The 10,928-nt window shown below is 34.0% G+C and overlaps 2 protein-coding genes across 2 annotated transcripts; one reads left to right on the top strand and one right to left on the bottom strand.

The window, feature by feature from the left end:
* The first annotated feature begins 438 nt into the window (after positions 1-438).
* LOC101210140 (ethylene-responsive transcription factor LEP-like) lies at positions 439-4,944 on the top strand. The gene is made up of 2 exons (XM_004151348.2): positions 439-459; positions 4,219-4,944. Exons 1-2 carry the CDS (start codon positions 439-441, stop codon positions 4,942-4,944), a joined length of 747 nt encoding a protein of 248 aa, XP_004151396.2.
* Positions 4,945-8,594: 3,650 nt separating this feature from the next.
* Positions 8,595-8,993, bottom strand: LOC116403923. Its single transcript, XM_031885869.1, has one exon. The coding sequence runs from the start codon at positions 8,991-8,993 to the stop codon at positions 8,595-8,597; it is 399 nt and encodes a 132-aa protein (XP_031741729.1).
* Between the last annotated feature and the right edge of the window lie 1,935 nt (positions 8,994-10,928).

Here is a 10,928-nt window from a genome sequence, read left to right as displayed (position 1 = left end):
GGTCACCCCTTATAACAACATTCTTTTCATTTTGTATGAAAGATAAAGTGAGTTTCCGCCAATCCACTTCAGTTACCCCAACGTGTGCAGCCATTGCATTCCAAGGATGACATCCTGATAGAACACTGATGTAGTGTTTCTATTATATTGATAATTCAAACACAACTTACAACATAAGCAAACCGTGAACCTCAGAAAATGAGTCACGTTACATATAATTCACAAACATCAAACAAACAAAACCTCCTAATCCAAAATTCCGAACAACAAAATACTAATAAGCAAACCAGAATATAGAACATCAATCTTCTGCTTCCCCAGTCTTTCAAGCAGTATTGCAGACCTTTTCCTACACTCCAAAAACTCACTTAGGAAGTTATCGAGCCAAAAAACAATAGTAAATAGACCAGGCTTTTAGCCAATGTAGCCCAATCTACCATGGCCTCGATCAAGGATAAGGTCAAGGCCGACCTTTTAATTTGTTTGTAGAATGGTGCTTCCTATAACTTCTTTGGACCTTGAGAAAAGGATGGTTTAGATAGCTCAAACCAACCTTCTAAACATCGACTTCGACCAAGAATGAAGTTGAGATGAAGCCTCAAAATTTGATGAACGGTGGACATATCCTAATCCATTTAGCTTGCAAGATAACCTAATTTATTTGATTCCTAGTTCTAGCTAGTTGAACTAAGATAAACATTAATCAATTCTCCTATAAATACGAGATTATGACTTCATATTTAAGTACTTAAGAACTTTTGTCTTTTTCACTATTATTTAGTTCTCTTATGAAACTTAGGCATAAAGTCATCTCTTTCCTAAATTATAAATTTACCATTGTTATCACGTAGAGGTCGAAAACTTTTTCCTTTGATCAAAATTTTACCTCCATAAAAATGATGATTAAAAATAGTTGGTTTATAGTCTATATTTAACTTTATCTAGTTATAGCAATTTCCACAAAATCTTATAGTATTTTGACACCAACATTTTCATTTATATTTTCATAGAACCTAACTAGGACCGTGATATTTTTATTGATATCAATATTTAAAATCTAAGATATAGGTAGTAAATATATGATAACTCAATTTTAATATTCACTAAAAATGAAGGAGTAAATCGGAGAATATTAATACATAATATTAGACACAGTGTAGTAAGGCTTAATGTAATTATAAAGGACATTTGGTCAAAGTGTGAATGTAATGCAAATTTGAAGTTTGAATTATTATAATATGGCTATGATCAATTAGCTACTCATCGTTTTCTTAAAAAGAAACCCTTTTGTCTCTATATATGTCTTTTTGATTGATTCACATGCAACCCATCTACATAGAATTAAGACACACACAAATTTTTATCTTTTTTAGATTGACTTTACAAAAGAATAGAGAGAGAAATTTTATTTGTATTTAATTCTAACATGGATGTAGATCACACTCAAATACTCAATACAAATCACATATATTATTTAAGTTAAATAACACTTAGAAAACTAAAGTTTAGGTTTAATCACACTCAAGAAGGTAAGTTATTATGATTTAGTATATGCCTTCAACACCCACGAAGTAAATCATCGAAGTTAACTATTTCTTTTACTTGGAGAATCTAGAAAATATAGAAACTGTTTCTTTTAGTTTAAAATATAACCAATAATATATATATATACACACACAAACAAACACTAATAATTCAAAAAAGAATGAAAAGAAAAAAAAGAAGAAGAAGAAGAAGAAAGCATGGAAGTAAGAGAAGAGTGCGTGGAGCATATGATTGCTGAATTCATTTTGCACTTTTGTCTCATCAGTCAAAATGGAAGCACATGCATGCATGCCTACACCTAAACTATATAATATATATTATTCTTATTTTTTAAAAAACATTTATACCTAACTCAAGCACCCCCTACCATTTCTTTTCATTATATTATTATAACCCTATAGTTTTCAATTTTATATTATTTAATCTTAAAGTTATATATACATATATTTTAACATGTTAAAACTTAGTTAACACGTGTATTTTTAAAAAAAGAATACAACATTTTAATACATACATAAATATATTTCTCAATTTTATACATAGCTCAATGGTATAGGTTCCCCTGAAGACTTGAATTCTGAGTTTTTGTGGATAATGACACGTATGGCTAACAAAAATGTGCTCTCTTTCTTAATTTACTATTCATTATTATTACTAAAATAATAAGTTTTTTTTATATGTTCAATTAATATTTTAGTCTTATAATTGAGTTTCTTTTATTTTAATTTTCTGTTTTTAAATAAAAAATTTATGATAGTAAATGTTAAATGGTTGAAAATATTCATAAAATACAACAAAAAAATTTTACGATAAAATTTCTATCTATTATTGATAAAATCTTAAATTTTTGTTAATATTTTACTCTATTAAATTATATATTTAAAAATGTCCCTTTTAAAATTATTTTCTTATATCAAAATTAATAATGCTTCAAATTTTGAAGGATAAAAATATGATTCTCAACTTTCTAACATATGCTAAATTTGAGTCATTGAATTGATAAAAATATTGAATGTTGAAACTTATGCACACTAATTATTATAGTTATAGTTTCTTATTCTTTTTTACTTAAGTGTGAGAATTCAAGGTTAACATTTATATAAATTTGAAAATTTAATCTTTTTATTTAATGGTATAATTGTCACGATCACTATATATTTAATGCAATAAACTATAATATGGACAACTTTTGTTAACCATTAAAAGTATAATGATTAGTCTTGGACAATTGTATATTTAACATATACAGTGTAAGCTGAAAATTTAACCATATTTTTCTAAGAAAAGAGTTACTAAGGAGGTAATTAAGTTCCTTCCAATATATATTTACTTTTCTTTATCTAAATGTTAATAAAATTTTGAAAGAGTAACATTTTTAAATATAGTAAAATAAACTTAAACATTTATAAAATGTAAAGTAAAATTTTAGATTCTATTAATAGATACTGATAAATTTTTATTATTGTCTATCAATGTCTATCATGGACAAAACCTAAAATTTTGCTACATTTTGTAAATATTTTGTCAAATTTCTCATTTTTGACAAATTTCCATTTAAATTCTTATAAAATAATAATTAGGAGCGTTGTGGCGATAAATAGCACAAAAAAATATTTACAAAATATAACTAAAAAAGAGAGATGGATTTTTGGAAAAAATAGTTTAAATATTTTATTATTTTTAAAAATATCCAAAATAAATACTTATTGAACTCTAGAGACTATTTTTGTTTCAAATCAAGGAGTACTAAAAAAAAAGTATAAAAATACTTACCTTCATCTAAAAATACCAATATTGTTTTAAAAGTTGCAATTTTATCACCCTCTACAATATTTGATTGGAGTATTTTATTTTTTAAAAACTAAAGTTAAGGGTTTATATATACGGTAAAAAATGGTAATTTTAATAAAATATTTACATTTTATAATAACATACAAAATATATAGTAAATTTTTATCTTCGTTTTTTTTTTTTTTTTTTTGAACTTAAATTTTTTTTATGTGCTTAGTTCTTCAACTTTCAAAATGTCTTTTAGTTTCCATTCTAAATAATCTAGAGTTTTAATTTTTAAGTGACGACTAGATGATAAATTGATATTTTATTAAAAAACAAAAAAAAGTCACTTTGTTTTAGTGTATCAAGTTTGGAGTATTTTGTGATTCATTTAAATGCTTTTTTCTTTCTTTCTTCTTCTTTGAGGGCTTTGTTATTCATTACGTTGGAATATTTATACGTAGTTTCGTAGAGTTTATTTTATAAATGTTTTGTACTGACTTTATTTTTCTAGTTTATATTACTTTGTGATGGATGTTAACATTAATATGTTAGTTTTATATTCTTTTTAGTCTACTCCACGTGGTTCATCTAATTTACTTCAAGATTTTTATTTGAAATAAATAAATAAAGTATAGGAAGATGGGATAGATTTAAATTTAAATTTTGGAGAAAAAAAAGATTTATTTGATTGAAGTCGGTTGATTATGCTTCCACATTAAAGATTTATATATATATATATGAGTAAAATGAAGAAAAGAGAATTGTTGTAAGTTGTGATAAAACTACAACATTATAAGAAATACAAAAGGAAAGAAGAAAAACTCACAAGATGCGATGCTTAATTGACCTTTGTGTATATATAAACCCCCACATCATTCATGCAACTTCAACTCTCAGCAAACCAAACACATTAAAACCTTCTTCTTCTCTTACACAAATGAGTCCATCGCCCTCCAAACCCAAAAGAAAGCACCACCCCCGCCCCCCGCAGAATCTACGCCCCACCGTTTCCTCGGAGTCCGTCGACGACCCTGGGGTCGATATGCCGCCGAGATCAGAGATCCTTCCACCAAAGAGCGTCATTGGCTCGGCACCTTCGACACCGCCGAGGACGCCGCCATTGCCTACGACCGTGCTGCCCGCTCCCTCCGCGGCTCCCTCGCTCGCACCAACTTCCTCTACTCCGACTCTCCGCCCCCTCCTCCCCCACTCTACTCTGCCTCCATTCACCACCCCAATCAGCCTCCTCTGTTTTCTTCCTCTGCTTCCACCCACTCCTCCCTCTCTTCTCCACCAATTCCCCCCGCCGGAGACTCCCTTTCCGGAATCATCTCCGGCGATTACGACGCCAGCGCTGAGCTTCCGCCATTTCTCCCGGCGATTTCCTCGGAATCGGTGGATTGTGATTATAATAATTACGGTGTGATGGAATCGCAGAACGTTGGATTTGAATGCTTTGATCAATCATCAATTGGAATCGGGTCGTGTTTGGGATTTGATTCGAGCAGTGATTATATATATAATCCGATGTTGGGTTCGATGCCGACGGTTTCCGACGTCGGCGCCGGTGATTTTGAGTCCCCGGCGGGTAATTTCTATTTGCCTCAGTCTTCAGATTACTGATTAATATATTTAAAGACTTGAGATTAATATCATATTTATATATTATGTAATGTAATGCATGAGAATAGTTTGACTTTATGGTTGCATTTTTCTTTTATTACTACAAAAATATTGGCACTTTTTCTTTAGTATTCTATTTCAAATGAATGAGCTGTTGAACTTAGTCACCTCATGAGGAGAAAAAAGTAAGTATGTTAAATAATAATAATAATGTGTTAATCTTCTTATTTAAAAAAAAGGATTATTTAGGAGATAGGTTCACAAAACAAACTTAAATCTCTAGCTATTCAAACACTTCCATCAATCTAGAACTATAAGTAGAAAGTTTCCAAGATTCTCAGACTAATATACAACAATTACTAAGATCAGTTAATTAAAAGAGTTCATAGTAGAACTTTACCTACCCAATATCCTAATATAACTCTAAAACTTAGTTGGCTACTGTGTTAATAATCTTAAACCTACTTCATTGAAGTCGTTAGGAGTATGTTATTTGTTAGACGTATTTAAATGTTACGTATAATTAAAGTGTGGCTATGTATGCAAATTAATAATTTATCATATTGGGTTATATTTAATTAAGATCTAAAATTTCTAATTGAGTATGAATTAAATTAGTAGAAGTCTATTCCTGGATTGATTAAGGTTTAATGGGGATCATAATTGAATTAGTATATAAAGCGACTTAGGGCTATGGTTCCCAATATATCAAAACAATAAGCACCGAGTCTTTCTTGTATCTCATCAAGAGAAAGATCTCACTAAGGGGTTTTAGTTGAGGAAGACAATAGTCATTTTGTAGCCATCAGACAATCACCATTTTATAGCCATCATCAATGAAACCTGGTATATAACTTATTCTTAACAATTTGACATAAATGATCTTGGGTTAATCTATTATATAGATTTAAAGTATTTATGCCAACAAGTGGTATCAGAGCATGAAATTCATGTTGAATTATTGGAATATGTTTGTTTTCTATTGTTCTTGATTCAAAATTTGGTTAATCATATTTAGGTTTGCCAATACTTCATTGTGGTTCATTCCAATTGAATTCATCATTATTTGTTCTATCTAAATCTTTAGCACTTAAAATTTACTTCATGTCTCTTTGAATTTCGCCCTAACCTATGTTATGAGAAGGATGAAGGAACTGGACAAATACTTCTCCAAGGACAGTTAAATGATGGTTTGAAGTCTGAAACCAACACTAGCACTAATATTTTAACTATTGTACGTCTTGTCCAATTATCATATGAATCCTATTGATATATGGCATAGGAGATTAGTGAAGAGATTAAAGTCATTGTCAGCAAAAGATTTTGCAAAGACATTTTCAAATTTAATTAGGAACTTAAAATTATGTACAGAAACAAATTTTCTTATAATTTAAACTAAGGTTAAACATAATTAAACAAATTATAGATTAGAGAATTACATAATAGAGTAATATAGTCTCGTTGACGTCACCATCAGAGACTTTCCTATCATCTGGGATGAGATTGGTTTGTGAGAACCAATTGAAATGTGAAAAAGTTTTTCATAGAATCTCTGATAGGATTTGCAGAGAGACAAAAGCTTAGGTTGAAAAACTTGTTTTCTTTTGCGTATTTATAACTCTCTCTCCTTCAGAAGGTTGGAGAGAATCATGAGATTCTATTAATTTAAAATATCAAATTAATAGAAATATGAAATTAACTAATTAATTAAATCATATTTAATAAAAAATTCATTTAAACCAATTAATTTGTTAACTGTGTGTGTACACTTCACTAAAGACTCACAGTTGAACTCTTCTTACTGTAGATATATTTCTATGTCCACGGATATAGACCAATACCAGTAAGTTAGTCATTCACGAGTGTTCGTAACACCAATTGGATCAAATTACAGTTTTGCCCCTAGGTTACTTCTAGTCCTTAAATATCAGTGCTCCTCTAATGAACAATTTTTTTATGGTCCAACCAATAAACATAAACCCCTCTCATACCATAAAGAGGGTAAGCTCCTTTGTTCAAGTCCCGGAGACACTATTTAAGAGAATATTCATATACTTACCCTAAAGTCAGGAAAGGGTGAATCCATATTGTGTGATTATGTTTCCAGCTCCCTATTTGGTCTTGTCCCCAAAATGATAAGCATATTGAGTCGACAATCTAACCACTCTCACCCGTACAGATCAAAGGATAATCCCTCACAAACAAGAGTTCATAATACACTCAGGATTAAGACTAAGTTACTTTTGTCATCCTAATAAAATGGAAAGCTAACTAGTTAACGGAGTTACATCTAGCGGTTACTATTTCATGATTCGGTCTTATGCAAACTCATTGCATATTACCCTTCACTCGCATTTCACCTACGCAAACACGTTTTATCACTGCATTTGTATCAAATACAAAGTGAGCTGTATCCATAGTGTTACCAAGATAAGGTACCCAGCCTTATCCCTATACTACATATTGTTCAAGACTCATCAAATAGATTAGGATGATAGTTATTGAATTTAGGTTATTAAGACAAAACGAATAATATAATCAATAACGCTTATTGAAATAACAACATTTTATTAATAAATAATGGTCAATGAATTATATTTACAATTTATGAGTTTTAGGACATAAATCCCAAGAATTAGGTCATCCCCACCCAAATGTTATAACAAATGTTTTGAAGCGTGTCCACAATGCTAATGCAAACATGAATAAAATGAAAATTTAGTAAATTTTTATCTTCGTTCCACCTACTTCAACCAAAATTCGCACTTAGAGAATTTAGCATACAGTTTATTGACTCGAAGAGTCTCTAACACCTTATGTAAGTGTTCCTCATGTTCGGCCTCAGTCTTGGAATAAACCAAAATATCATCAATGAAGACTATCACAAAAGTGTCTAAGAAATCCTTAAACACCCTGTTCATCAAATCCATAAATACAGCAGGTGCATTAGTCAAACCAAAAGACATTACTATGAATTCATAATGTCCATACCTCGAACGAAAAGCAGTCTTAGGAATATCACGGTCTCTAATCCTCAACTGGTGATAACCTGACCGTAAGTCAATCTTAGAGAACACCGTGGCTCCCTGTAACTGATCGAACAAATCATCGATTCTTGGTAAAGGATATCTGTTCTTGACTGTTACTTTATTCAACTCTCTATAGTCAATGCAAAGACGCATCGACCCATCCTTCTTCTTCACAAACAATACTGGTGCACCCCAAGGTGACACACTAGGTCGAATAAAGCCTTTGTCAAGCAATTCCTGTAACTGTACCTTCAGTTCTTTCAACTCAGCAGGAGCCATCCTATAAGGGGCTCTAGAAATAGGAGTAGTGTCTGGCTCCAACTCAATGGCAAAATCAACCTCTCTATGTGGCGGTAGTCCTGGAAGATCTTTTGGAAACACATCTGGGTATTCTCTTACCACAGGTTCTGAAGTTAAAGAAGTCTCATCTTCCCTAGTATCCACCACACTTGCCAAAATACTCCAAGTACCCTGGTTGAGCAGTTTACTAGCTTTCATAGCTGAGATTACTTTAGGCAGTACTACTGTTCCCACCCCCTTGAATTTAAAGCTAGATGCAGTAGGGGGACTGAACACAACTTCCTTACGAGAACAATCAATACTAGCATGATTAGTAGCTAGTCAATCCATACCTAAAATTACATCAAAGTCACGCATATCTAGTACCAACAAGGTTACGTCCAGCACACGACCAGCTATCTCAATTTCACATGCTTTAATCTTTTCCTTAGACAACATAATTTCTCCAGACGGTGTAGACACTGACAAAACATAATCTAAGGGTTCCACCTCTAAGCATGCATGCGTCACAAAAAGCGGTGAAATAAATGAATGAGAAGATCCCGAGTCAAACAAGGTCAAGGCAAAATGCCCTAACATTGGTAATGTACCTGTCACCACTGTGCCGGCCTTCTCTGCCTCTGATCTATTAGTGGCAAAGATTGTACCCCGCTGTGGAGGTCTCTCTCCCTGACTGCTCTGTCCAGCCCCAGTAGATCTCAAGGGACACCTATCAGCCATGTGTCCCTCTTGCTTGCACTTATAACAGACTCTCGTTCCCATCAAACAACGACCCATGTGGCGTTTCCCACACGTATTGCATAATGGCTTCTCTCGAGTAGTGTCTCCTGCCCCGCCAGAACTCTGCTGGAAACTGCGAAAAGGATCCCCTGGTCTCAAGTTCCTCTGAGGAACTCCCACAGTTCTCTACTCTGCTTTCCTCTTTTGACCAGACGACGATCCCTTATCAAAGCTCCTTGGCCGTATTTCATCCTTCCCAATGCTCATATCCACTGCCAGACGCAGCGCTTCAGCCTGGGTAGTGGGCTTTAGTGCTCGCACAAAGCCCCTAATCTCATCTCTCAATCCCTTGACGAACCTATCAGCTCTAGCCTGATCATTACCAACAAGTTCAGGGGCAAAACGTGACAGCATATCAAACTCCTGGTCGTACTCCTCGACTGTCATATGTCCTTGCTTCAACTCCAAGAATTCCTGGCTTTTGGCGTCTCTAAGGTTAGCCGAGAAAAACTTGGTATAGAAGCAGTCTTTAAACTGATCCCAGGTAATCTGCCTCACATCTCCACCTAGCATGCGCATTGTAGTCCTCCACCAGATAATGCCTCTGTCCCTCAGTAGAAAAGCAGCACACTGAACTCTGTGCTCCTCGGGACATCTCATGTAATTGAATATGGTTTCCACAGAGGACAACCACAACTCAGCTTTAGTAGGATCCTCCAGTGACCCATCAAACGTCTGAGGGTCATATTTCCTAAAGTCCCTCAAATGTTTCGCCTCAGCAGAAAGTTGGTTCGGTAATATCTGCGGCTGTTGTGCAGCCAATCCTTGTGCAGGAGGGGCTGCTGGTGCAGGTGGAGCTGCTGGTACAGGGGAACCACAGGTGCAGGTGGAACTGCAGGTGCCTGCTGGTTCTGAGCTATAGCCGTCATAAGTTCCGTAAACCTCTGCTCCATGTGAGCAGACAGTGCATCAAACTCGACGTGAGTCACGGTGCAGTGCAAGCAGGAATTCGCTGTTTCAGCTTGACCCTCAGTAGGCGATTCTCCCGGCCTCCTGCTCCTTAACCTCTACGACCTCCTCTACGTACACCTCTCTTTGGCGGCATAATTCCTATTATCCACCAACAACACTCTTTAAAAAGTCTTAATCATAAGCATAAGCAAGTCTTTATCGTCATGCAATCTAGTTTAATTTAGGCAAAGTCATGCAAATAAACCATACATATAAGCATAAAGCATACCTGACGAGAGACGAAGGGTCGCGTTAGCCATAGGACAAAAACATAGACTTACATCGTAAGTCAGTCTACAGAACCTAAAACTTAGGCTCTGATACCAACTGTAACGACCCAACTTTTCTAGGTAAGTCGAGGTCGTTAATTTTTGACAAAAGACTTTGGTTGATACAAAATGAAATGTAAGCCAATTGAAAAACAATTTAAGTCAGGCCTGATTTTCAAATATTCAAAAAACTTAAAAAAAACTATTTACAAATAAAAGTTTGTAAACTAAGTTTCAATACATCTTAAACCTCAAAAAAACAATAAGCGGAAGCAAAATAACACATTTCCTATGGCAATCACGCTTCCTTCCTGCCCTCGCCGGTTTGCCGCCTTTATTACCTTTGCCTGAAAATTAAACATAAGAAGGGTGAGTATAAAATACCAGTAAGAGACCCTCTACTGGTCCCGTCAGGGGAAAATAAATTGTTAACATTCTATTGGGACACCCTGTACAGTCGCAGTCTTGTGATCCCGTAGGATGCACATTTCAGTCTAACCCGAGGGACGTACATTTCAGTCTAGTGTTCTGCAGAAACACATATCAGTCTAATGCTCCCGAAGGTGCAGAATAAATTGGTGATCCCGTGGGACACCTACAAGGCACACATCCCAATAAAAGCTAACAATTTTCCCCTCAATCCATTCAATACCAT

This window comes from Cucumis sativus, chromosome 5, assembly GCF_000004075.3.
Source record: "Cucumis sativus cultivar 9930 chromosome 5, Cucumber_9930_V3, whole genome shotgun sequence".
Taxonomy (NCBI): Eukaryota; Viridiplantae; Streptophyta; class Magnoliopsida; order Cucurbitales; family Cucurbitaceae; genus Cucumis; species Cucumis sativus.
The sequence above is the reverse complement of the archived record's forward strand: the minus strand, read 5'-3'. Positions and strand labels throughout refer to the sequence as shown.

Coding starts and splice junctions, on each gene's coding strand:
- LOC101210140 (XM_004151348.2), top strand. CDS start 439: ATGGCCTCGATCAAGGATAAG. Junction 460..4,218: donor TGGCCTCGATCAAGGATAAG/GTCAAGGCCGAC, acceptor TTCAACTCTCAG/CAAACCAAACACATTAAAAC.
- LOC116403923 (XM_031885869.1), bottom strand. CDS start 8,993: ATGGCTGATAGGTGTCCCTTGAGATCTACTGGGGCTGGACAGAGCAGT.